We start from the raw sequence: 25,140 nt of genomic DNA, 5'->3' as shown, positions 1-25,140 counted from the left end.
AAAATTTTGATCAGGGTCATTTGGGTAGTTTGTGTTTCCATTACCCTGATTATGATTTAAAAAGAGTAAACACCGTTGTTTGACAATAAATGGCTTCAGCCAACCACTAACCATGAGTAAAGAAAAGTTATCATTCATATTCTCTGAAAAATGGTTAAGAAATCATAAATTCTGCCAGGGTATGTAACTTATGAGCACAACTGTAAGTGAAAAGAAATATAAACTAGGAGCACAAAAGGAAGCATATGAAGGTAAGCACTGCAGCATTGTTAAATGTTCATGGCTTACTCCTACCTGATTGGATGATCTCCGCAAGTCTTAGGTCTCTCCATAACAGACACCCATTTGTCATCATAGCTGAAGAGGGAGAGGTCAAGGTAAGGGCTACCACTGTAGGACTGTGCACTAATAGGCAGTTGGCTCAGCAGCCTCCTCACTGCTTCTGTGTGGCCTCCATATTTTGCGTTCACAATGGTGTCTTTGAAACTGTTATGCATTAATTAAAAAATATTAAGAACAACTTAAAAACAATGCACACTATAAAAAAAATCCACAGTAAGCTAGATTCTGACCTAACCTCTGGCATTTAGTTTGCTGTGAAAGTCACTAAACATATCATGCCAAGTATTACACTGCAAGTAGAAATTGTATAGATGAATTGGGTCTACACTATAAAGGTCATACTTGGTTAATTTATTTTTGTGCTATCTGCACATTTTTTCGCCGGAATCCACAACATGTGCGTTTATTGCTCGAGTCTTATTTTTAGATAATAACTGCACTTATGTGACATATTCATAGACAAGATTATAACTGGAATGAAAAAGATTTGCCATATAGGAGAAATGTTGTAATATATAAAATTTTCAAATGTATATTACATGATAGCCTTTTTTAATACCATGATGTGCCTTTAGTATCAAGTAGACAGGCATAATCTGGGCACCTTTGATTTCTAATCGTTTACAGGTATGGAACCTGTTATCCAGAATGCTCGGTACCTGGGGGTTTCTGGATAACAGATCATTCTGTAATTTGGATCTTCATATTTCAAGTCTACTAAAAAATCATGTAAACATTAAATAAACCCAATAGGCTGGTTTTGCTTCCAATAAGAATTAATTATATCTTAGTTTGGATCAAGCACAGGGTACTGTTTTATTACTACAGAGATAAAGGAAATCATAATTAAAAATTTGGATTATCTGGATAAAATGGGAGTCTACGGGAGACAGCCTTTCCGTATTACAGAGCTTTATGGATTTAAATAAATGTAGTTACAGCAGGAGTGAAAGAGTGAAACAGAATTGTAGTGCACACTTAAGAAAAGGCACTGCCCTGTTAATAGAAAAACAAATCTGCAAAAACACGGTGTCCTCAAAGAGTTTAAAATACATAAAATACCAGATGTTTACTTACTACTACCCCGATACTTTTTTTTTTTTTAAACTTTGACTAAAAAATGTTATATTCTATATTTTAAGCCCTGTGAGTGCACCATTTGTTTATGGATATAGATGTGGTTAGTCGATGTTGCTTAGAAATTGATTTTCTTTAATCACACAAACAAAAAGTTCTACAGTGAAGTACCCCTTTAAAATATAATCATAATATGAGAACATATATTCAAAGTCAATTATCTCACCGGCGCTGTATCTGTCTGGCAAAATTATTGCTGGAAGCAGAACAAGGGAACTGAACAGCCTCACTGTGAAGTGTAGCATTCCTGAAGAGGTCACAGAAGTTTTCAAACAACTCCAACAACTCATTGGACGTATTCTCAAAAACAGCAATGACTTCAGTGGTAACCATGTTGTAAACGACAAAGAAAGAAGGCTGGGAAAGTACAGGGACAAAAGGAGGGATCAAATACAGATATAGTTGGGTTCTACTGCAATGAGCAGATATTATATTAGGCCTATAAAGAGTTGTATTCTCAGGTGCACCTATAGTCCACTAAATAATGAGTCCCATATTTTAGCAGAAAAATAAATATTTTACATTTGTAGAACAATTCTCCAACTTTGGACTTGATAAAGAGGTTGTCTAAATTCTGAGGACTCAGGACTTCTAAACATTATATTATACAACATTCATGTTTAAACATGCTCAACCCTTGTAAAAACTGACAGACAGCTCACAACTACCTTAAACGATTACCCTGATGCATATAATCATTTCTCTTAAAGTGCTCATATGCTAAAATACTGATAAACTGGGTACAATTTCCAAAAGTTAACACCTCTTACCTTCATTATTACACAGGTATAAGCCTCAGGTGCCTTTAACCTGCTTTTATAGATCATGATAATATTAGACATTCGGAGAAGTTAAGAGCTGTGCATTAGCTTTTCCCTTAAATAGTATTATGGGGTTCGGGTTAGCTGCAACTGAATTGCAGTCTACACAGGGGTTTATAATATTTTTGTCACAGTTCTATCATTTTAAAAGTCTAAATTCATTTATAAGCATGATTACAACCTTTGGACAGAACTTACTGTAGTAAAGGCTTTTACATTTTTCACTTAGCAAAATCACTAGTAAACAGCTTCCACTCCCTGTAGTTATTTTAAATGTTAAAGTTGCAAATGGGTTTCTTATACATTCCAAGAGCTTGTAATATGCACTTTGAAGAGAAAAGTTTTATGACAAATTGGCATAGGAAGGTATCAAGCAAAAATAAATCTGCAATGAATCACAATTCCACTGGAGGGAAAAAAATGGCAAATTATTTTTATGCATTTTACCTACAGCTCGTGTAAACTTTTATATTGGAATTATAATTTTGTATTTTCCTGTAATGCTTAACTATTGCTGGTTTAAATGTATATACACCTACTCTAGATTTAAAGTCCCAAGAACTAGGCAGTCACATCATGTAACAGTCCCAAGAGCTAGACAGCCATACTATTTAAAATAGTTCTCCCAATTTTGCACAGCAATATAAAGTATGCTTATGTCTGTTGGTTTTGGAAATTCTCTATGTCTGGGAATAGAATTAGGTTTCCCAGGCCCTGTTGCAACAAATAAGCCATAGACCATTTCCACCACCATACTTTACAGTTGGTATCAGTTATTTCTGGTGAACTGCTGTTTTTGTTTTTCATCAAATATTTATTCAAATACTGTGGCCAAATAACTATTTCTATTGGTAGACTCATGCACTTTGGCATGAGTAGCTTCCAAGAGCTCCAATGATTGAATTGTGGGGTTCATAAACTCCTTTTTAGCATCTTGCATTCTGCTCTCTGCCTGAACCTGATCAAGTGGGTGGCTGTTTGACATTTGTACATGATCTGCTAGACAATGGGCTGATCAATGTGCAATGGTTTGGCAATCCTTTTAAATCCTTCCTAGATTCATATGCATTTATAATTTTTTTTCTGAAGGCTTCAGAGAGCTCATTTGGTCTAGGCATGGTGATACCACACACTTCAAAAACACAGAACACTAAAGGTTCCTCCAAGATCCTCTCTAACATAGTTTGAATCATTTGCAGCTACTGATAAAAATATAGGGGTGTACTTACAGTTCAAATTCCAGTTACACATAGTTAATTTACAAAGTACAACACTCAGTACTGCATGCATTTTCAACAAAACCAAAAGTGTGTTTATTGGTTCAAAAATCCAACCAGGTTTTGGTTAGAAAAAAAAAAATTCTGAAACAAAAAATACACTGGTATTATTGAGAAGATCTGCAGAGTAATGTACTTTGTAAAATAAATATATGTGATTTCGGTGAATTTCTGCCTAAACAGGGAGAGTTTTTCAATAATGGGGAGGTGCTCGTAAGCTAACTAGAAAGTAAAAATCTATTGACTTATTGCTTCCCATTCTGAGGCAAACTGGAATCTAAAGCAGAATAAATTAGTAGGGATAAAATTAATATGTACTGTATATACTTGAGTATAAGCCGACCCGAGTATAAGCCGAGGTACCTAATTTTACCTACGAAAACTGGGAAAACTTATTGACTCTAGTATAAGCCTAGACACAACTACAGCCCTGTCTCCCAGCAGCGCACATTCTGCCAAAGCGACCCCCCAGCGATCAACCGGACTTCTTTGCAAAGTTGATGGTGATAGAGAATTGCCAAACGGATTACTGTGTGCATTGTCCCACTGTCCCACTACCATGTGCAGAGGGTGCTGTTTGATATTGCCATCACTGTTAATCTTTCGTATAACCAACAGAGGGCGCTGTGTAATATTGCAGTCACTGTTATTCTTTCATATAACCAACAGAGGGCGCTGTGTGATATTGCAGTCACTGTTAATCTTTCATATAACCAACAGAGGGCACTGTGTGATATTGCAGTCACTGTTATTCTTTCATATAACCAACAGAGGACGCTGTGTGATATTGCAGTCACTGTTATTCTTTCATATAACCAACAGACGGTGCTGTGTGATATTGCAGTCACTGTTATTCTTCAATATAACCAACAGAGGGCGCACTGTTATTCTTTCATACAACCAACAGAGGGCGCTGTGTGATATTGCAGTCACTGTTAATCTTTCATATAACCAACAGAGGGCGCACTGTTATTCTTTCATATAACCAACAGAGGGCATTGTGGGATATTGCAGTCTCTCCCCAAGTGTACTGTTGGTATAGGAATGATTAAAAGTGACTGAAATCTCAGCTATAACAAACAAGGGAAAGTTGTGCTCACCACTATTTTTTAAAACCATTAGGCGGGGGTACAATGAGGGTGTGACCACAAAATACATATAGTCAACTACAAGAGGTCCTCTGCACTTAACCCATTATCAATATATTTAAGACAGCGACATTTTGTGCATACTGCTACTAAAAAATTGCAGGTAAAACTTAGTCCCTTTGTAAAATGTATAATTAAGCAATTGAATTCTTAATGAATCAGATGGAAATTAAGCGTAGGACTGGCCAGATATGGGATGACTTTGACGTAGTTGGCCAGCTTAAATATATTGCAATATATGGACAAACAATCCCTGTGTTGTTTAAAGGGTAAGGCATTTTTTAGTAGCAGTATGCACAAAATGTCGCTGTCTTAAATATATTGATAATGGGTTGAGTGCAGAGGACATCTTGTAGTTGAAATCTCAGCTACTCGGGTCGGGTACCGCTGACCCGAGTATAAGCCGAGGTAGAGTTTTTCAGCACATTTTGAATGCTGAAAAACTCGGCTTATACTCGGGTATATACGGTACTATACTATTCCTATACATATAGTTAAGCTATTCCAGAAGGGAGGTGTTGCACTGGTAAACCTGTAGAAACCCTTGTTACACATTTCTTTTTTAATGCTTGTTGGAAAATAAAATACTGAGGCATTCTGGATTTAATATCAAAACAGTGTCTAATGCAGGGATCCCTAAACTTTTTTTTACCCGTGAGCCACATTCAAATGTAAAAAGAGTTGGTGAGCAACACAAGCATGAAAAGAGTTCCTGGGGTGCCAAATAATGGCTTTGATTGGCTATTTGGGAGCCTCTATGTGGACTGGCAGACTACAGTAGGCTCTGTTTGGCACTATACTTTTTTTTTGCAACTAAAATGTGCCTCCAAGCATGAAATTCAAAAATAAGCCCCTGCTTTGAGGACACAGAGAGCAACATCCAAGCAGTTGGAGAGCAACATCCAAGCACTGGTTGGGGGATCACTGGTCTAATGTAACAAATAAAGCACTAGCAGCTAGTTCCTGCTTAGTTTTCTGCTTCTCAACTTCATGTCTACTTCTTGCACTTTAAGAAGACAAGGATAGCTTATCCTCCATTGTTGGATTTTATAAGACAGACTAATAAATTTAAGACCCATTTTTGATATTTAGGGGCAGATTTATTAAGTTGAGTTGTATTTTCCACAGATATTTTCGAGGTTATATTTGAGTCAAAAATTGATTTTCCAGGTTAAAAGAAAACTTGAATTTTTTGAGATTTTTTTTAAAAAAAACTTTAATGTTTCTAGATTTACAGTTTTATAACCGACCCTGGAAATAGCTTGAATCCGAAAATACACAATCTAAAACATGTCAATGGCCCCTTGAACCATTTGATGAAGAAGTTAATAGCCTTCGTGATGTTCGAGATCTTTTTTTGGAGGGGTTTGCCCAAAAACTTGATCAATTCGAGGGTTTTTTTCAGGTTGTTAACCCTCAACTCGCTGATCCGAGTTTGTCTTAAATTAGAAACCATTCGAGTAGGTCTAAATTTGGACTAAATTGACTAAATAACCCCCCTAATCTAGAGTATGTCAATATATTTTTTATTGGATTATTTGGGAAATTACATGGACATTGCCAATCTGACTTTCACCTGGTGAGTGAAGTTTAATAAGTGCAGGTCGATCTTTTTATTTTCACTTTAAAACTTGCTTAGCTGAAATTATTTAAAAATATTAAAAAGATAAATTTTTATACCTGTACCTGTGAGGGGTCATTGACCCTAAGAGTAACCACATCCTCACTGGTGTACTTAATAAAGAGGTGATTTTCATCCAACAACTGCATTTTCCACATACGGAGTTGCCTTAGCTGGTCAAAATACTGGAAGAACCTTCTCTTGGCCATGGCACTGCCATCCCGCTCAGCCCTCCTCCACAGATATACTAGAAGTCTGTGCTTTAATGAGTTTATAAACGGTTCCTTATATAAATTTGCCATTCCTGTTTGAGTTTCCCGTTGTACTTCTGGGTAAACAGCAGACAATATTAGAAGGTCGTCTTCATAACAGAAACGGCCTATTGTTCGAACATCAATAAAAGTTCCCTCTGGGGTCACCTGAAAAACATGAATTGTTTGCTGCTGAACAGAGAGGACTGCCAAAATATTTTTGTACAAATAAAGTCCTTGATTGTGTGAAAGGATAATTTTATCACACTTAAATGTCCTTGAGTCACAAAGTTTTCCCGTGTGAAGGTCTATTATATGCAAAGAGTAGTCTTCCAGAGGGGATCTTGGGTTGGGGGTCACCGATTCACTGTTACGATAGATTTCATAAAATGGTGGATAAGGTTCTTCAGGAAGATAGGCTGCGGATCCCACAATAACATAGCGGCAGTCATCTGTAAACAAACTACACTCCCGATTTAGGTGCTCTCCATTGGAAGCCACATTTGTTATATGGAGAAGAACAAAGAATCGTTCAAAGAGTCGACCACGGATGTTAACAGACCGCTGGTCATTAGAATTGGCAAGTATTTCACCTTCATATCCATGTAAAAGATCTTCTGCTGCCTGACAACCCTGATACTCATAGATTTCAAGGGAGGTCTGGTCTGAAGAAAATGCAATAAAATATCTACCATCAGGTGAAAATTTCCGAAGAAAACAAGGTGGCTTTTCCACATTCACCACAGTATAGTTTGGAAAAACATTCTGATGGAAAATTCGCACTTGATGCCAGTGAGAACCAGGTTTTCCTGAACTGATTTTTCTGAGTTCAAGCCGATGAATTACATTTTGGTTTTGAATTCTTCGAGGTCTGATTGTTGGAGCATCATTATCCATCATAAACATCATGTTTTTCTAAGTAAAACAGAACACAGTTAACATTTATAATGATTTTAAAAAAAGAAGTTCATACAATGCTGTAATAGAATGGGATAAAAAAAGATGACAATATACTAAAGCTCCAATAGGCTGAATGTTGAACTTCTGCTTAGAACAAATGTATGACTATCTTTTCTCTGTACTGGCTATGAGATGGATTGTTAACACTTCTGCTATGGCCAGTATTTTCCAATAGCACATATTTATCATTGGAGAACCACAAACCACACAGGACATGCAGCTTCTTTCTCTTATGTTGTCATCATGGTTAGGCCACAGTTTCTGAAAAAATATGGCATGAACCCTTATATGATAATGCCGCCACCCTGAAAAGGCAGTGAATGAAATGAAAAATAGATAAAGAAGGTTGTATCAAGAGAACAATGAAATCCAATAGGAAAATCTTGAATCAAAGACCTTCAAATAAGACAATAAAAACCATGCCAGAAAGCTGAACTCTTCTGGACAGACACAAGGTACATCAACCCCTACCCTAACAAAGTTCCCATATCCCCTCCAACTAGTGTGTGCGGATGTGGTCTATTGACTTATATTAAACTGGCAGCGCCAAACAAAGTACTCTAAAGAACATCTTGCAGGATCAGAGGTGCAGGAAGGAAAAAGGAAAATTTAAAAAAGAAAACCTGTCAAGAAAGTAAAGCAAAGCACAAAAATAAAAAAAAAATAAAAAAAGCTGGGAGCAAAAAAAGCAAATGGATAGCAGAGGTAAGAAAGAATAATTACATAGGGAAAGCATAGAAAAGTAGAAAGCATGGAGCAAGAAATCAATGTGATTAAGAGAATTCAAATTTTATTAGCATCTAAAATGTATTTATTGTGAGCCAGTGGCTTATATTTGGGTGTAAGAACCAAGTTGCCCAAGTAAAAAGAACATATAGAAACCTTATTCCCTGTAATGTTGTAAATGATTTTCTAGCTGTTTGAGAAGTCTTCATACTGACATTGATTATTCTTTTATGTTGTAGTCAGGGCCTCATTTTTACAGTGTAAGCAGCCTTATCTTGTGCTTATTAATCATTCATTCTTTGTAGTGCCTTTAAGCTATTATTTACCTTTTTATACACGGCATACTTCCAGAAACAGTACATTTGTAGTTAGTTTTACTGATACTCTATACAGAGGTGCAAATTATGCCACCTCCCCTGGTACCGGTAGTCCTTTATACACCCTCCACTTTTCTTTCCTTTTCCTCTGCTGTTTTGCATTCAGAGCTGTTGCTATGTAATAAATGAGTATGACTAAATCTACTTTAAAATGTCCTAAAATGGTCCAATTTGGTATATAAAAAAGGTTGTTGTGCAAAAGACATTCAATTACCCAGTCTTACCTGACTTGTAAAACTGTTTAGCAGGTTGTAAGTGCAGGGCTGTCTTGTGCCCGGCAGTGCTGAGCTCTGCATCTGGCTTGAAAAGAGTCTGCCTTCTGGAGCCCAGGCAAGTGGCGTTATTTTTTTGCAGGGGCAACAGAACACTTTGTTCTGTGTTGAAACAGTACCATGATTAGTGAAGTCATAAATTATGTTGCAAAACTGTGCAAGGCAAAAAAAGTTCACTCACACCTATTCACCAGAGGGAACATTTAAAACTTTCTATTTGATTTGTATGTATGAAAACAGGGTGAAAACAGACTGTTCACGCTTTGATAATTAAATCTAGTACTCCTAAACAGGTGAATATAGAAAATCTAGTACTCCTTCTGGTAAACTTTAGTCACAAAGTGTTGTGAGCTACTAGTACTATCCGTGTTGAACAAACTTAAAACAAAATATGGCTTACTTACAGTACTTACAGAGGTTTATATATAAAAATATAGACCCGTGCCTTTCAAAGTCAACTACAGGAGCTCTCCATCTTATGATCCTGTTAAGCCATTGTTTAAAGGACAAGGAAAGCCCAAAGACAATAAGGAGTGCAGGAAAGGCTCACCTCAATACAAGCTAATAGTGCTGTAAATCCACTGAAGTATGCATTTATTTAGAAGATCTGCAGCCGTTGATATCTCCAAAGCATTAAATATAGAAATATCGAAACCCAAAATGCATCGCTCAGCTTCCAAGACCGCCTTGCATGCTTAATAGGTAGGCTATAGCAGAAAACCCGGTTGTATTTGTTGTAGAAGCTTATGCTACAAGATCATTCTTTATCAATACATTCTGCCACATTATGGGGCACATTTACTAAGCTCGAGTGAAGGATCCGAAGTAAAAAAAACTTCGAATTTCGAAGTGTTTTTTTTTTGGGTACTTCGACCATCGAATAGGCTACTTCAACCTTCGACTTTGAATCGAACGATTAGAACTAAATGGTCAAATATCGAGGGTTAATTAACCCTCGAGATTCGACCCTTAGTAAATGGGACTCTATATGTTGTATATTCCCATTAAGGGGCAGGTATATCAAAATGTGAAATTATAGTTTACCAGAAAAATTCTACATTCTACATTTCATTCATTCCAATGGTATTCTATGAATTGTATTTATCAAATGGTGAATTCTAATTTTTACCCATTGATAAATATACATCTCAAGGGAATGAATGGAATGCAGAATTTTTCTGTGGTAAACTCTAATCTCATATTTTGATACATCTCCCCGTGTGAGTGTTTACTTTTATGATGTTAATTACTAACAATGATTTGGATTCAAATGCCTTACATGAGCTTTTAAAAATATTATTTCTGGCAATGTTATATTGACTGTTTATAACAAAACTTAATAAAAATTAAATTACAAAACAGGGGAGAGTTTACTGAGCTGTGGACTTCTCTTTTTTCAAACTTCAGTTTAGGTGTGAAAGAGAACAAACAAAATATGACTTTTACATATGTTTGGGTTAATTTGTTAATATATTTATGCAACACCACATAACTCTTTATATTACTATAAAATATATATAAATAAATATATATACAGGTGTTGCACTTCCCCCCCCAGCACCAAACTTATCCACTGCACTCTAAAGCTCTGCTGTTGGTCACTTTAAAGCATATTGAATTATACCCTTACTCTTACCCTGCAAGCTGCCAGTTTGATTGCTCCACTCCTGCAAAAATCTGCTATTTTGGTTACTCAGGTACAATGACTAAAATCATCTCAATCAGTTCATAAGTCAAAGGCATTTAACATCAGGAGCTGCTCCTGTAACCATACAAAATTGCTTCTCAAAATGTGTGGAGCTGTCAACCCTTTCAAAAGCTGTTTTTGTGAATCATTTTTCAGCTGGAAAATAAAATCTGAAATGAACAGTATGCAGGGAACACATTTGTCTAAATTATTTCCAGAATTCACATTTCTGGCCAAATACATCAAATTTATTTTGAGCAGATAGATCTGGAGTGATAAAGATAAAGAGCATTTGATTTGCAACGTTTATAAATCGTTCAACTCATCTGTTATTCACCTTCCAAACACTTTTTTCAGTTCAGTTGTTTTCAGATTGTTCCCCAGAATTATAGACTTTTTTCAATTACTTTCCATTATTTATTTTTTTACTGTTTTTCCAAAATCTAAATAAAAAGTTGAATGTTCGTGTCTCTGGTGTTTCAGTCTGGCAGCTCAGTAATTAAGGTGCAGACTCCAAACTTTTACAATTTTGCAAAATTTAGTTGACATTTCTCAGCAGTATCTCTGGAGTATTAGCAACTATTGATTGTATCAACTCTAAAGCTGGCCATAGATGCAAAGATCCGACCATTCCAATCCTTGAATGATCGGACGTCCCCATCTCCAGACCTGCCACTAACCATTGATATCAATGGGGTCCCCAACTTTTTTTGCCCGTGAGCAACATTCAAAGTGGGGGAACAACACAAGCATGAAAAAGTCCCTTGCGGTGCCAAATAAGGACTGTGATTGGCCATTTGGTAGCCCCCATGTGGACTGGCAGCCTACAGGAGACTCTACTTGGCAGTATACTTAGTTTTTATGCAATGAAAACTTGCTTACAAGCTCAGCATTCAAAAAGAAGCACCTGCTTTAAGGCCACTGAGAGCAACATCCAAGAGGTTGGAGAACAACATGTTGCTCACGAGCTACTGGTTGGGGATCACTGAAAATTTCAGATCAAATAAAGTAGTAAAATAACAGATCAGCCGATGTTTTGCCCCTGACAGTAATCATACGAAAGTTATGTCCGACAAAGCTGGTGACAGTCTCCCACTGATAATCGTAAGATCGGTAAAACATGCAGAGATATTATCAGCAGCCGACAGAAATCTTTTAACCTGTCCAATTGACCAAACGACGATCTCGGTGGGATGAAAAATGTCAGGACTCTCCACACACGGTCCAAAAATCCGAGGATTTGTACGATCAGATCTTTGCTTCTATGGCCAACTTAACATCTGCCTTTATTAAAACCCAGGGATTCTGCTCAGCAGGGACAAAGATAAGAAATGTATCAACTAAATGTATCAATACATTCCCAGAGCTGCTTTAGAAGGTGAAAAAGACATTTTACACTTCAATATTAGAAAAACAGTGACATATAGATAATATAAAGTAATTGGAAAAAGCCGTTATTTCTAGTGATCTACCTGAAAACAACTAGTTGTTTGAAGGTGAACAACCCCATTAAGGGGCAAGTACAAATTGTCCCCACCCTGTTCAAACCAAAACACTCATTCATTCAGGTTAAATATTTGGCAAATTTAACATTTAACGCTAACATTTTCAACACATACTTGTCCATTTTCTGTGATCAATAATGCACTTACTAATCAGTACAAATAATGGTATGAAAACAAAATGAACCAATATATGAAAACAGAGGCGTTTATGCACCATTTTACTTTTAGGTACATCTACATTCTGTTACCTCTAGATGGACAATAAAGGATAAGAGCAATAATGGCACTTGGGCCACATCTGTTTATAAAGGCTTCCCTATATTTTCAAGGCAACTGGATCAAACTGAAGGGTTACTGTAATTTAGGTGATGAAAACTTGAGGTATCTCTGTGCATTGCCTTCACCTATATTCCAGCCAGCAGAAACACTACAGAGAAAAATGTAGCCCATTAATTAAACAAATTAGCGTTTCAATGATTTCATCAAGTTTGCAACCAAAACATTGTCAATTGTAATAAAAAGTGGATATAGGTAATTTGGATTAAAAAAAAGCACAACTTTTATCAAACACTTTAGGTGAAATAAGTACACATATAAAAATGATTTGTGTAAAATTAACTAATTTTTAAAAATGTATTTCCTTTTTCTCTGTAATAATAAAACAGTACCTTGTACTTCATGGTAACTTGGGGTTAATGGCTAAATGATTTTTAGCAGACTTAAAGGGGATCTGTTATTGAAATTATCATTTAACATAAGCTTCATCTCACTGATATAATCAATTAAAAATCCTGTATCATTTGAGAAATAATTAAGTTACTACCTCTCTACAACCTGTGTTTCTTAATGCTCTCTTCATGCAGGAGGTGGAGTCAGATTTTGATTGACAGGCCTAATACATCCTTTGGGAGTTGCACCCTAGAAGATGTATTAGAGCTTACACTTTCCAAATAATTGATGGAAATCCTGTTTTTGTGTACAAGACTTGTATCCAGAGTGCATAAGTTCATGAGATCTCTTCCTTTACGGCCCTGGCAGATAAGAGGACTTGGTCAATTTTTTGCTACTGTTTGCTACAAATCTTCCGAAAATGCCTTCCCATTGCCCAAATTTGATTGCCGCAACTAAAATGAGTTACTCATTACTCAAGTGTTAGGGCAATCTGAAGCATTTTTGGGGGAATTTTGCCCAGATTTAGCATGTGCAACAAATCATACCATGTGTCTAAAAATTTATATTTTTTAGTAAGCCGTAAGAAAAGCCAAATAGTTGTATATATGAAAATAAGTCTTCATATTATTTTCTATTTCAGTCCTTTTTCATTTATATATCTTTGCTCAGCTTTAATTTATAAAACAGCTTTGACAGTTGGCACTCAGTTACTTCATAATCGCAAATTAAAATAGGGGGTTACAAAGACCAATAGCAGGTATAAAAGATCAAAATGGTCAGAAAAATATAAAGTGTTAAATGGACAGCAAAAAAAAAAAAAATCTTACAGCTAATGATTTTTTTTTGCTTGCTCAATTGCAAGCTGTGCAGCCTTCCTTGAGCTCTCTATTAGCCAGAGACCTAGCTACAGCAAAACATCTCCCAGAAGAATTGTCTTTCAGACCCTTCATCAGAAAAAATAAACTGTTACTTGATAAACAGCCTTGGGGAATTAATTTAGCAACTCAACTTCCAGGTGAGTTGTAGATGTGTTAGTAAGCTGCTTCCATACGATCTTCTTGTAGCTTGAAAGCTAAATGTTATCTTATGTATCCTGTAGGTCAAAATACAGGCATTTGTAAAGTTTCATATTTGTTTTTTATTGAAAATGTAAATGACATAGTCCAAAATGTGCACAAAATGTAAACTCTTACTGAATGCTATATGATACCCGCAACCTATCAGCAAATTTTTTCTCTTCTCCCCTTAATAGGGATGCATCAAATCCATAATTCTGGATCCAAATTCAAATTTGTCTATTTTAGTAACAGGGGAAAAAAAACAAAACAAGTTGTGGCCTGCATACCAACAGCCACAGTAAGTAAGTACTGTGACCCCATCCACCCTTTTCGGCACAGTATGCAAATATTACCGTACATATGAAGATTAAGAAGATAATATGATTTGGAATTGGGACGGGATTCGCGGAAAAGGGAAGTCGGAAGTGGGGTAAATTAAGTAGACCTAACTAAACTGACTAGCACTAGCTACAATTTAATCCCAATAGGGATGCACTGAATCCACTATTTTAGATTCGGCCGAACCCCCGAATCCTTTGCCAAAGATTCAGCTGAATACCGAACCAATGGGGTTTTCCAGATAAGGGGTCTAACCTAATTTATCTCTCCATACATTAAGTCTACTAAAAAATCATTTAACATTAATTAAACCTGATAGGACTGTTTTGCTTCCAATAAGAATTTATATCATAATTGTGATTAAGCACAAGGTAGTGTTTTATAATAAGAGAAAAAGGAAATCATTTTAAAAACACTAAAGTGATTACAATGGAATCTATAGGCAATGGCCTCCCTGTAATTTGGAGCTTTGTGGATAACGGGTGCCCGGATAATGGATCCCCTACCTGTACCAAACTAAACTAATAAAAAAATAGAAGAAAAAGCAAGAAAAAGAAATCAGCAGTAGTATGCAGCCAGCCCAAGGGATGCACACACAGACATACAAACATAGCTCTAACAAGGGCTTTTGCTTTTCACAGAAGAACAGGCAAGCAGAATTTGGGAACAACACAAACTGCTCTACAAATTCTACTTGCACTGCCTCAGTTAGCTCCAACGATCTCCTACACTCTAAGCAATGGCTGCCCAGACAGCTACAGGCAGTGGGAGAGCTCAAATCCTATTGGTAGATGTGGAAAGCAACAGGTGGAATTGGTGTAATGACATCAGTAGGGCTTTTTTCCCTAGTATAACAGACCACATTTTTCCCCATCAAAAAAAAAAAAGAAAAATCTAGCTTCAGAAAAATTTAGCCATGGACAAAACTATGAATTCTGAAGAGTTAGGTCCAGACACGAAGGTTGTTGTATAGGCCCCTGATTCTATTAATTTGAATTCCAGCCACACAACTTAAACGGCACAAATAAAATGCTAAAAGGAGCAAAAATGTATGCCTATGACTTACATTGTGCAAATATTTCTGCAGGTGCCCCACAAAATGTCAGAGAAATACAGGTGGGAAAAACAAAGGACAAAGAGAAGCAAAGGTTAAGCCTACAGTAGGAATGAGATATCAGATCAAATTGAACAAAGCGTGGAGGAGCCATAATATGAAATACTCTAAATTGAAGAAATGATGAGGCTATAAAGCAACCAGCAAAGGAAATGAAGAAGCATTGAGGGTTTACAATTCTGTTGTTGCAAGATATACAAAACTCTTGATTTTGATGAAGTCTAGGTGTCAGGCCCAGAAGAAAAACAAAAACAAGTCTTGTTTTAAATAAAATTTCTCAGACTTCCGGTTATCTGGTCTTACTCCAATGAATGAGAAAAACTAATATGATTCATGTATTAAGGAAATGCAAAAGTATCTTAGGGTTTTATACACAGAATTTAAGATGATGTCTTGAGGAACTATATTTTAAAACAATAATATGTAAGAGAAAAAGAAAGGTTCAATCACTGGGGATACCAAATGTTAGGAATTTACCCGATAACCTGGGCTGGTGCGCCTGTGAGCAGAAAACTGCATCGCCCGATGGTACTTTTCAGCAACCAAGTTCACAGTCAGATTATGTAAATTACCTTAAAACATTACATACTTAAACAATGTTTTTGGCTTCTTCAAAACTGATTAAACTGCTATTTTGCCTCAAAATGTCTATATAAAGCAGCAGTGAAAGACATGATCCAACAAGGAGAACCTCATTTGAACAAGTAAACTTTGCTTCACTTTGAAGGGCATAAAAATGTAGACAGGTATAAGTAATTCCTTACTTTTTAACTTTTCACACAAAAAACATGTTCTCAAGTGCTAAATAAGCACCATCATTTTCTACTAAATTGTCCTTCCAAATAAAATTCACACACTAGACAGACAAGTAGTTTCTGTATCAAATCTTAGCAATATCTACATTTTTGCTTAAAACAAACATTAATAATGTTACAAATATCTGCATGCTAAATTAAGAATAAATAAGGACACTACAACGTTAAAAGATTACAAAGTATGACGGTAATTACCGGAGGACCCTGCCATGTATTTTACCCAAAATTCTTTCCTAGAATTCCATTGTAACCAGCTGGTGCTCCAACACAACATTTTGCAACAAGTAATTAAATTAGAAAGACCTGCAAAGTTTAGTAAATTGCGTATTAATTGTAAAACACTGACTACCAATGACAGGAAAACCTTTTACTTCCCAACTGCCATAAAACTCCAAAAACGCCAATCAACTGCACTGCGAGGGCTCATTTACCTTTGGCAGACTTTAAGAATATGGCTGACCTTCAGTGCTGTGCTCTGCACCTTGCACCAGATGCTTAATCCGACAGAAAGTTTCACAGACAAAAGAGCTCTGTGGATGGGTCCTAAGGTTGAAATTTAACTCCCCATAGTACTCTCATGCTTCCATCTACAGGATTAGTAAATAAGCACTATAGTTCTGCAATTGACAAATGTTGCCATGGCTGTATTGCACTGACAGGCTTCAAGATATATGTGCTGTCTAAATATGTAATAAAAAAAAAAAAAATACATAAAATTGTTGTCTGTGTGATGAAGCTGTAAGCAGTGGTTGGCCACATGGAGTTCTTTTCGGTGATACAAATCATATTACAACTAATACACTGCGTTAGTGTCACCCTTCCCTCTAACTTTTTTATGCCTTTTTTGTGTTTTTGATGGTGTTTGCTCAGCAAATCCTGAGTGAAGTTCTTCTGCATTGTATTTATCTATTATATAGTGCATAAAGTACTCTCTATTGTAAAACATAAGGATATTCTACATCACCGAGGAGTTCCATGAACATATAAAAGCACAAGGCTGAAGGCATCAAACAAGTTCCCTACCCATTGTTGGGGGACAGACACCTCACTCTGAATGTGTGGTAAAACTCTTAGCACTTAAAAGTGTACATCTCTCAATATGTAACTTTCTAAGTTATAACTATACACCCATTTGCATTAAAGCAGTTTAAAGCACTGCATACATCTGTGATGGTATAGAAATACAATACACACATTATTATTGATAATAAAAATAATAATAATAATGCCCCAACATATCCCTCAGCACTGTACAATAAATGATATTATACACTGAACATACATAATTACATACAAAGAAACCAATAATTGATACAAGGGTGACGAGGGCCCTGACCAATAGAGCTTATAATCTAACAATATAAAGTCATAAGAAAAAGCAAGTACTCCCAATGGCTACATTTAACTTTTTAAACATTTTTAGCATAAAGGTTTTCAACAATATTGATAAAGGTTATAAACTACATGCACACCTACATTTATTTCTAAATCAGCAGCACCATAAAAAGAGCAAATGATCTGAACATTGTAACAGAGGAGGAACCTGGTTCAAATCTCATACATTTAGAGGCCTATTTATTAAGCCTCAATTTTTTCTGGTCAAGTTTTTAGACTAAAAAAAACCTTAAATTTTTCGAGATTTATTATAACCCTGAATATATAGTGAATAAAGTACCCCCTCTTGTAAAATATAAGGATATTATAAGTTACCGAGTAGTTTCATGACCATATAAAAACACGAGGCCGAAGGCCGAGTGTTTTTATACAGGTCATGGAACTCCGAGGTAACTTCTAATATCCTCATATTTTGCAACTGGGGGTACTTTATTTATTATAATACACAAATTTCAATGAGTCATGTGACAGAAATGACATCAGAACTCACTGTTTATAACTGATGACATCAGAACTCACCGTTTATAAGGATATAATTTACAGGATATTCATGGCATTTGTGTATTATAATAAATATATTATACCCCTGAATCTGAAAATACTCGGACGTCAATAGCAGATGTCCCTTTTACAATATGAAGATGTTTCTCGACATTGTGATCTGTGCTGGTTTTCTTACATTAACCAAAAAAAGTTGAGGTTTTCAGACAACTCTAAAAAGTCATACAATTGAAGTGGCCGATTCACTAACTTCGAGTGAAGGATTCGAAGTAAAAAAACTTCGAATTTCAAAGTATTTTTTGGGCTACTTCGAAGGATTCGAACTAAAAAACGTTCTACTATTCGACCATTCGATAGTCGAAGTACTCTCTCTTTAAAAAAATCTTCGACCCCCTAGTTCGCCATCTAAAAGCTACCGAAGTCAATGTTAGCCTATGGGGAAGGTCCCCATAGGCTTGCCTAACTTTTTTTGATCGAAGGATATTCCTTCGATCTTTGGATTTAAATCCTTCGAATCGTTCGATTCGAAGGATTTAATTGTTCGATCGAAGGAATATTCCTTCGATCATACGATCGCACTATTTGCGCTAAATCCTTCGACTTCGATATTCGAAGACGAAGGATTTCAATTCCCAGTCGAATGTCAAGACTGTTCCCTCACAGACTTTTTCAACCTGCTTTTGATAAATTAGGTAAAATCGTGGATGGAAGTTACGTCAACTTTGTTTTAATAAAAAACAAACAATTTGAGTCTTAGTAAAGAACCCCTTTAGTTTGCTTTTTGTTGTTGAAGCTAGTGGTATCACCATGCATAAGTTGAAAGAGCCCACTAGAGGCCTTTAGAAAGTTAAAATTTATAAAATGCCTATTAGTCTAGGAAGGGGTTTAAAAAGGTCACCAAAATAATCAACATTGACCATTCCACTGTCCAGAAGACCCATCTGCTAGTGGGGAAGATTTCAAACAACTGCCCAACTTGCCCAGGCAGGCCATCCCAGCATGATCAGCCCAAGAAAAGAGCACAATATGCTGAAGGAAGTCGCTAATCAATCAGAGGTCTTGTCCCTTCTAGGGTCAAAGTGCATACCATTAGTAACAGGTTGAACCAATTACATCTACATGGAGGGAGTGATAGGAGGAAGTCTTTTGTGTGCAGAAAGTTTGGCAATGATAACACTGAGGACTTTTTAAAGTAGAACCAAACCCTTTTTATTAAAATCCCCTACCTACATTGACCCTCTCCCTGCTCCCCCCAGCCTACGTGTTACCCTGGGTAAATGCCCCTAACTCTTTACTTCCCCCTCGTTGCAAATTCAGGGCATCAGAGTTCATGGGCGCCATCTTCTTCTCTAATGTGCAAACTGAAGAGATTAATCTATTTAGTCATGACCCAATATTTTAAGCAGCCAGTAATAGTAATTATTGCATGTTTTCTCTCCTCAAACTACATCATGGCTGCGTTCTCTCTCCTTTTATTTCCAAAGAACTATACAATTACTAGCCCTCTCAAATGAAATCTTAGGGATACACTGACTCAACTAATAATCATACAGGAGTGTTACATTTGTTTTAATTATAGCGATATCTAAATCTAGAAATTTATTTTCACAATTTTTCACCCTTCTTGATACTACATTTATTGATTAAACCCTTCAAGTACCACAGGAGGCAGCCAAACTTCACTTACCTAATGTATAACAGCTACAATATCCTGTCTGCACAAATGTGGGGGGTGGCCTAGTAATAAAAAAAATCATAATAAATATCTTCCAATAAAACGGTAAATTAAAAAGCCCAATGTGGAGAATTTTATATGCAGTTCCCCAGCCTGTAATTTAAAGTGACTGTTCATATTCCTACCAATGTGGTAGGACTTAAATAAAAAACTTACTTTTTCAAATACATTATCAAATAAAATGGATTGTTTTACTATTATAAATTAAATTGGTGCTTACCACCATGTGGAAAAAGGTGTAGATGCCCTTGTCCCTACATCACCTCCCGGCAGCCAATTAGATTGTCACTGTGCTAGTTAATGTCTAACACAGCACTTTGCTATACAGATTAAAAAAATCCAATTTTGATACGATAATGCATTTCAACATGAACTTTTACAAAATCCTTTTACTTGGATGGAGTTTCCAAAGGTTATCAACCCCTTTTACTAAAGCTTATTCTCCTATAAAGGCTGAAAACATATTGCTAAAGTGCTAAAAAGTGATATATGCAAATCTGAAGAGAATAAAAAAATTTCTTTTTTTTTTATTTGAATTATTTCCTTAAAATGGACATTAAATGTATCCTGTCATCGGAAAACAGGTTATTTTTTTTCAAAACACACCAGTTAATAGTGCTACTCCAGCAGACTTCTGCACTGAAATCCATTTCTCAAAAGAGCAAACAGATTTTTTTATATTCAATTTTGAAATCTGACATGGGGCTAGACATTTTGTCAATTTCCCAGCTGCCCCTGGTCATGTGACTTGTGCCTGCACTTTAGGAGAGAAATACTTTCTGGCAGGCTGCTGTTTAACCTTCTCAATGTAACTGAAGGAGTCTCAGTGGGACATGGGTTTTTACTATTGAGTATTGTTCTTAGATCTACCAGGCAGCTTGTTATCTTGTGTTAGGGAGCTGTTATCTGGTTACCTTCCCATTGTTCTTTTGTTTGGCTGCTGGGGAGAGAAAGGGAGGGGGGTGATATCACTCCAACTTGCAACAGGAGTAAAGAGTGATTGAAGTTTATCAGAGCACAAATCACATGACTTGGGGCAGCTGGGAAATTGACAATATGTCTAGCCCCATGTCAGATTTCAAAATTAAATATAAAAAAATCTGTTTGCTCTTTTGAGAAATGGATCTCAGTGCAGAATTCTGCTGGAGCAGCACTATTAACTGATTCATTTTGAAAAAAAAAAAATTAGGAGATGACCTTCCTGTAGTTTGGAGCTTTCTGGATATCTGGTTTTCAAATCAGAGATTCCATAACTGTATTCCAACATTTACATTCGGTGCTTATTCAAGAAGTATGTGGAAACATTAAAGGGCATGTAAAGACAAAAAAATAAAATCCCATTTTTACTTTCTTCAATGAAAAAGAAACCTATCTTATAATTAAAAAACGTGTACTGTTTTTATAAGAAACCTGATGCAGTGAAATTCTCCCTTCATTTAATGCTGTGGATAGGAATGGTCAGATGGTCCCTAACTGCTCTGCAGGGAAACAATCATACTTATGAACAGCAGGGGGAGGCCCCACCTTACTGCCCAGCCATGCAGAACTCAAGCAGCTTTGTTTGTTTCCCTGTAGAGCAAAAGAGATTTGTAAAAGAGATTTGTATTGGATTTTATTTTTGCCTTTACATCCCCTTTCCAACTCCAGCTGCAGGGACAAAGATCATGGAGCCAGATTTAAAAAGCTATTCTATTTGGAGGATTATTTTACTGCAGTCACTGGTTCTGCAGAGTTGGAGAAAGTTTGTATTAAACAATACAAAAACTATAAAATCCACATTAGTTTACATGACAACACAGGACCCAGTGTAGTCTGCCTATTCTAATTACTAATCAGTCTTGCTGTATGACCTTCTGGCGGATATTATTTGACTTGTGCTGTTTATGTAATTTATGATGATCCCTAAGCAGCCCAGACCACATTGAGCATCTGCACTGTCTTGGTCTTGCAAAGATGTTTAACAAAGTTAAAAGTTGGTGACCCCCTGTGGCCAACTTTGAAAGCATAAATCATTTGTTTGATTAGGCTTGTGGTGCAGTAAGTACATGTTTATGTTTAGTATGCAAAATACAGCATTTCTAGCCTTATTCTATTTTAGACTTTACTTTCCCTTTAATATGCTGTTGAACAATAGTCACCACTTAATCAATATGCTTTGCTGTGAGCGGCAAATGTTTTTGCTGCTCTAAACCAAAGTGACAGGTGCTTAGTATTGTGATCTTCCAGCATACTTTGATTTGCTCCCATACACTAAGCACACAGATAAGTTAGTTAGTTCCTGACATAGCTGACCACAGGGTGTGTCAATGAGATAGAGACCTTATATTATAAGTTCCACAGTGGCAGGGACTGATGTGAATAAAGTATCATCCAGTGTTTGACTCGGATGCCAGGGGCCCACCAGAAAACCTTAGGCTGAGGGCCCAAACTACTGTATTATACTTCTTCTACTCACTCAACCTCTTTATTCTTCTAGTCTTTTTTCTCTACATACTAGACTATATTCTTCCATGATTAAACATCTTTGCTCCCATAAAGAAATGGGGAATGACCATGTAATAGGACAAATAGTTAAAAGCAAGAGGCCCACTGACACCTTGGCCCACCGGGAGTTTTCCTGGTATCCAAGTGGGCCAGTCCGACACTGGTATCATCTCTGTACAACACTGCACTAAATGTTGACCTGCAATCAAGAATACAAATAATAACATTTCCCCTGGACAGTGAAGGTAGTGGCATAAAGCAGATAGTGTGGATGCCAAAAAAAATACTCACTCTGATGAGAAACTGTGAGCCTGCTGCAGCAGTGCCTCCAGTCTTCTTGAAGATTTGCATTGCCCTCTTAATGTTCCAGGATGAATAGTTTCCTCGTTCTCGGGGCTCGTGTTCATGGAACGGCTTGAGGAACATACACTGCAAAATAAGAACAATACTATGTCAAAACAGCAGCATATTTTACATTTTCCACTAAAAGCAATAAAACTGTAAAATATGTGTTTCTCATCAAAGATTGCATTTGTCCAATTCCACACGGATGCAGGATCAATACTGTGGGATTATGAAGCTCTCCTGGCAACCTATGGTGATGCATTAGTATACTATGGGCTATGTCACACGTGATGTTGTCCGCAACAGCAGAGGACATTCTCTGGCCTGCATCTAGTTAGGATAAATAAAACAATAGGAGCCAGAGTAAAGGTGGCCATAGACGTGCAGGTTTTACCTACAATATCGGACGTCCCCATCTCCTGATCTGCCACTAACTTTCAGTTTGAATAAAGTAGTAAAAGAACAGATCAGACGATGCCCCTGACAGCAATCGTACCAAAGATATGTCCGACCAAAGCTCCCACTGATATCGTCAGATCGGCAACACGCGCAGAGATATTATCAGCAGCCGACGGAAATTTTCGAACCTGTCCGATCGACTAAATGTCCGATCGCCATGGCACGAAAAACGTCGGAACACTCCCCACGCCGCCGGGAAATCATGCGATTCGTACGATTATACCTGTACGTCTACGGCCAGCTTTGGATCCTTTTTATGTCCCTAAATTGTCTAAATCCTGTACACGGGAGTAAAAGATTTAAGGGGACTTCATTTCACCTATCCCTAGTTTGCACTAGATTTAAATGTTGGACAACTTGCACTAGTGACAGGAGGAATTGTTTACAATCAGGAGGGGGAATAAAGTGCCCGAAACGTTGCCTAGCTTTTTATACAAAATAAAAAAACACAGATTAATCAGCAATTCTGGAGTACTGTTAGCAGAAGCAGCAGAAGATAAAAGTGTTTGAGTGAGTTCTAATGAGTAGGAAAAAATGAATTACTTTGTTTAAGTCACATATTGGGAGCAGAGGGTCTGGAAGCGATAAGAATAGCTGGTAACCACTACGAAATAAACAGCGTTTTAATGTTTCCTGGAGTTGTGAATACACAGAGGATAAACTACAAGCGGACGCCCGTGGCCTGACAAACGCGGCTTACTGTGCCTGCGCGACGTCCTCCGCTCCTTCCTTACTCGTCTCTCCCACACGGCTACGTGCTGCGTCACTGCGCTCACATACTCCGTTTACGCCGGAGTGGTCACAGTATCGTTATAGTCTCGCAAGATAAGAGACGGAAGTCTGCGAGTCCCGAGCTGGAATGAGATGTTGAAAATGGCGATGCGGGCGTGTGTCCCGCGACAAGCGATATCGTGGGCGTGGCTGATATATTTTACCTGTCACTTGAAGTGTCTGTTTCAGTCATAGATATTGCTCCCGAGGAGGATGCGAGCTCAGTCAAGCCAATAATGCGAATCTTACAGTTACATAGTTAAATTGGGTTGAAAAAAAGACAAAGTCCATCAAGTTCAACCCCTCCAAATGAAAACCCAGCATCCATACACACACCCCTCCCTACTTTTAATTAAATTCTATATACCCATATCTATACTAACTATAGAGCTTAGTATCACAATAGCCTTTGATATTATATCTGTCCAAAAAATCATCCAAGCCATTCTTAAAGGCATTAACTGAATCAGCCATCACAACATCACCCGGCAGCAGGACCGGCATCAGAAATCGCAGGGCCCCATACAACAAAATGCATACCTCCCAACATTTTGGAAGTAAAAAGAGGGACAAAAAAAATAAAAATTTCCGCACATAGCGCAGCAATTTTTTGGACCACACCCCTTTCTGTGGCCACACCCCCTAATTACAATGTTTGTTTTACAAAATTTGGCAGGTTATGAAAGTTTGAAAATATTTCTCCTTATCTAAACTGTTTTTTTCTCAAAATTGTTACAAAGTATCTTATTTGCACCTGTTAGCTGTTCTGGGCTCTCTGCTAAAAGCCAATTAAGTGAGAAACTTTGTTTCTTTTTCTGGCTGTTCAGTGCAGAGAAAAGAGGGACTTTCCAGTACAAATGAGGGACTGCGGGTTGAGCTGTCAAAAGAGGGACTGTCCCTCCGAAAAAGGGACAGTTGGGAGGAATGCAAAATGTCCTGGGCCCACCACAAGCCCCACATATAGGTCCGCCCTCCCCACCACACAGTAAAAAAAATACTATTTGTCTATAATGTCCTCTAATGTACTTGTAAAGCGTAATCATGTCCCCCTCGCAAGCACCTTTTTTCCAGAGAAAACAACCCCAACCTTGACAGTCTACCCTCATAATTTAAGTCTTCCGTCCCTCTAACCAATTTAGTTGCACGTCTCTGCACTCTCTCCAGCTCATTTATATCCCTCTTAAGGACTGGAGTCCAAAACTGAACTGCATACTCCAGATGAGGCCTTACCAGGGACCTATAAAGAGGCATAATTATGTTTTCATCCCTTGAGTTAATGCCCTTTTTATGCAAGACAGAACTTTATTTGCTTTAGTAGCCACAGAATG

General features: G+C 37.1%; 1 protein-coding gene across 6 annotated transcripts in view; it reads right to left on the bottom strand.

The window, feature by feature from the left end:
• Nucleotides 1-23,934, bottom strand: part of det1.L (DET1, COP1 ubiquitin ligase partner L homeolog) — a 37,043-nt gene extending 13,109 nt beyond the window's left edge. The window contains exons 1-6 of one of the 6 annotated variants that reach the window (XM_018250968.2): nt 22,529-22,666; nt 19,706-19,755; nt 8,885-9,034; nt 6,406-7,512; nt 1,646-1,836; nt 295-486 (exon numbers count right to left, since the gene is read on the bottom strand). In XM_018250968.2, the coding sequence (XP_018106457.1) occupies nt 295-486; nt 1,646-1,836; nt 6,406-7,512; nt 8,885-8,956 (1,562 nt within the window). In that variant the 5' untranslated portion in view covers nt 8,957-9,034; nt 19,706-19,755; nt 22,529-22,666. 6 annotated transcript variants of the gene reach the window in all.
• Between the last annotated feature and the right edge of the window lie 1,206 nt (nt 23,935-25,140).

Source organism: Xenopus laevis, chromosome 3L (genome assembly GCF_017654675.1).
Source record: "Xenopus laevis strain J_2021 chromosome 3L, Xenopus_laevis_v10.1, whole genome shotgun sequence".
Lineage (NCBI taxonomy): Eukaryota > Metazoa > Chordata > Amphibia > Anura > Pipidae > Xenopus > Xenopus laevis.
Note: the sequence above shows the minus strand (reverse complement) of the source record. Positions and strands in the feature narration are given on the sequence as shown.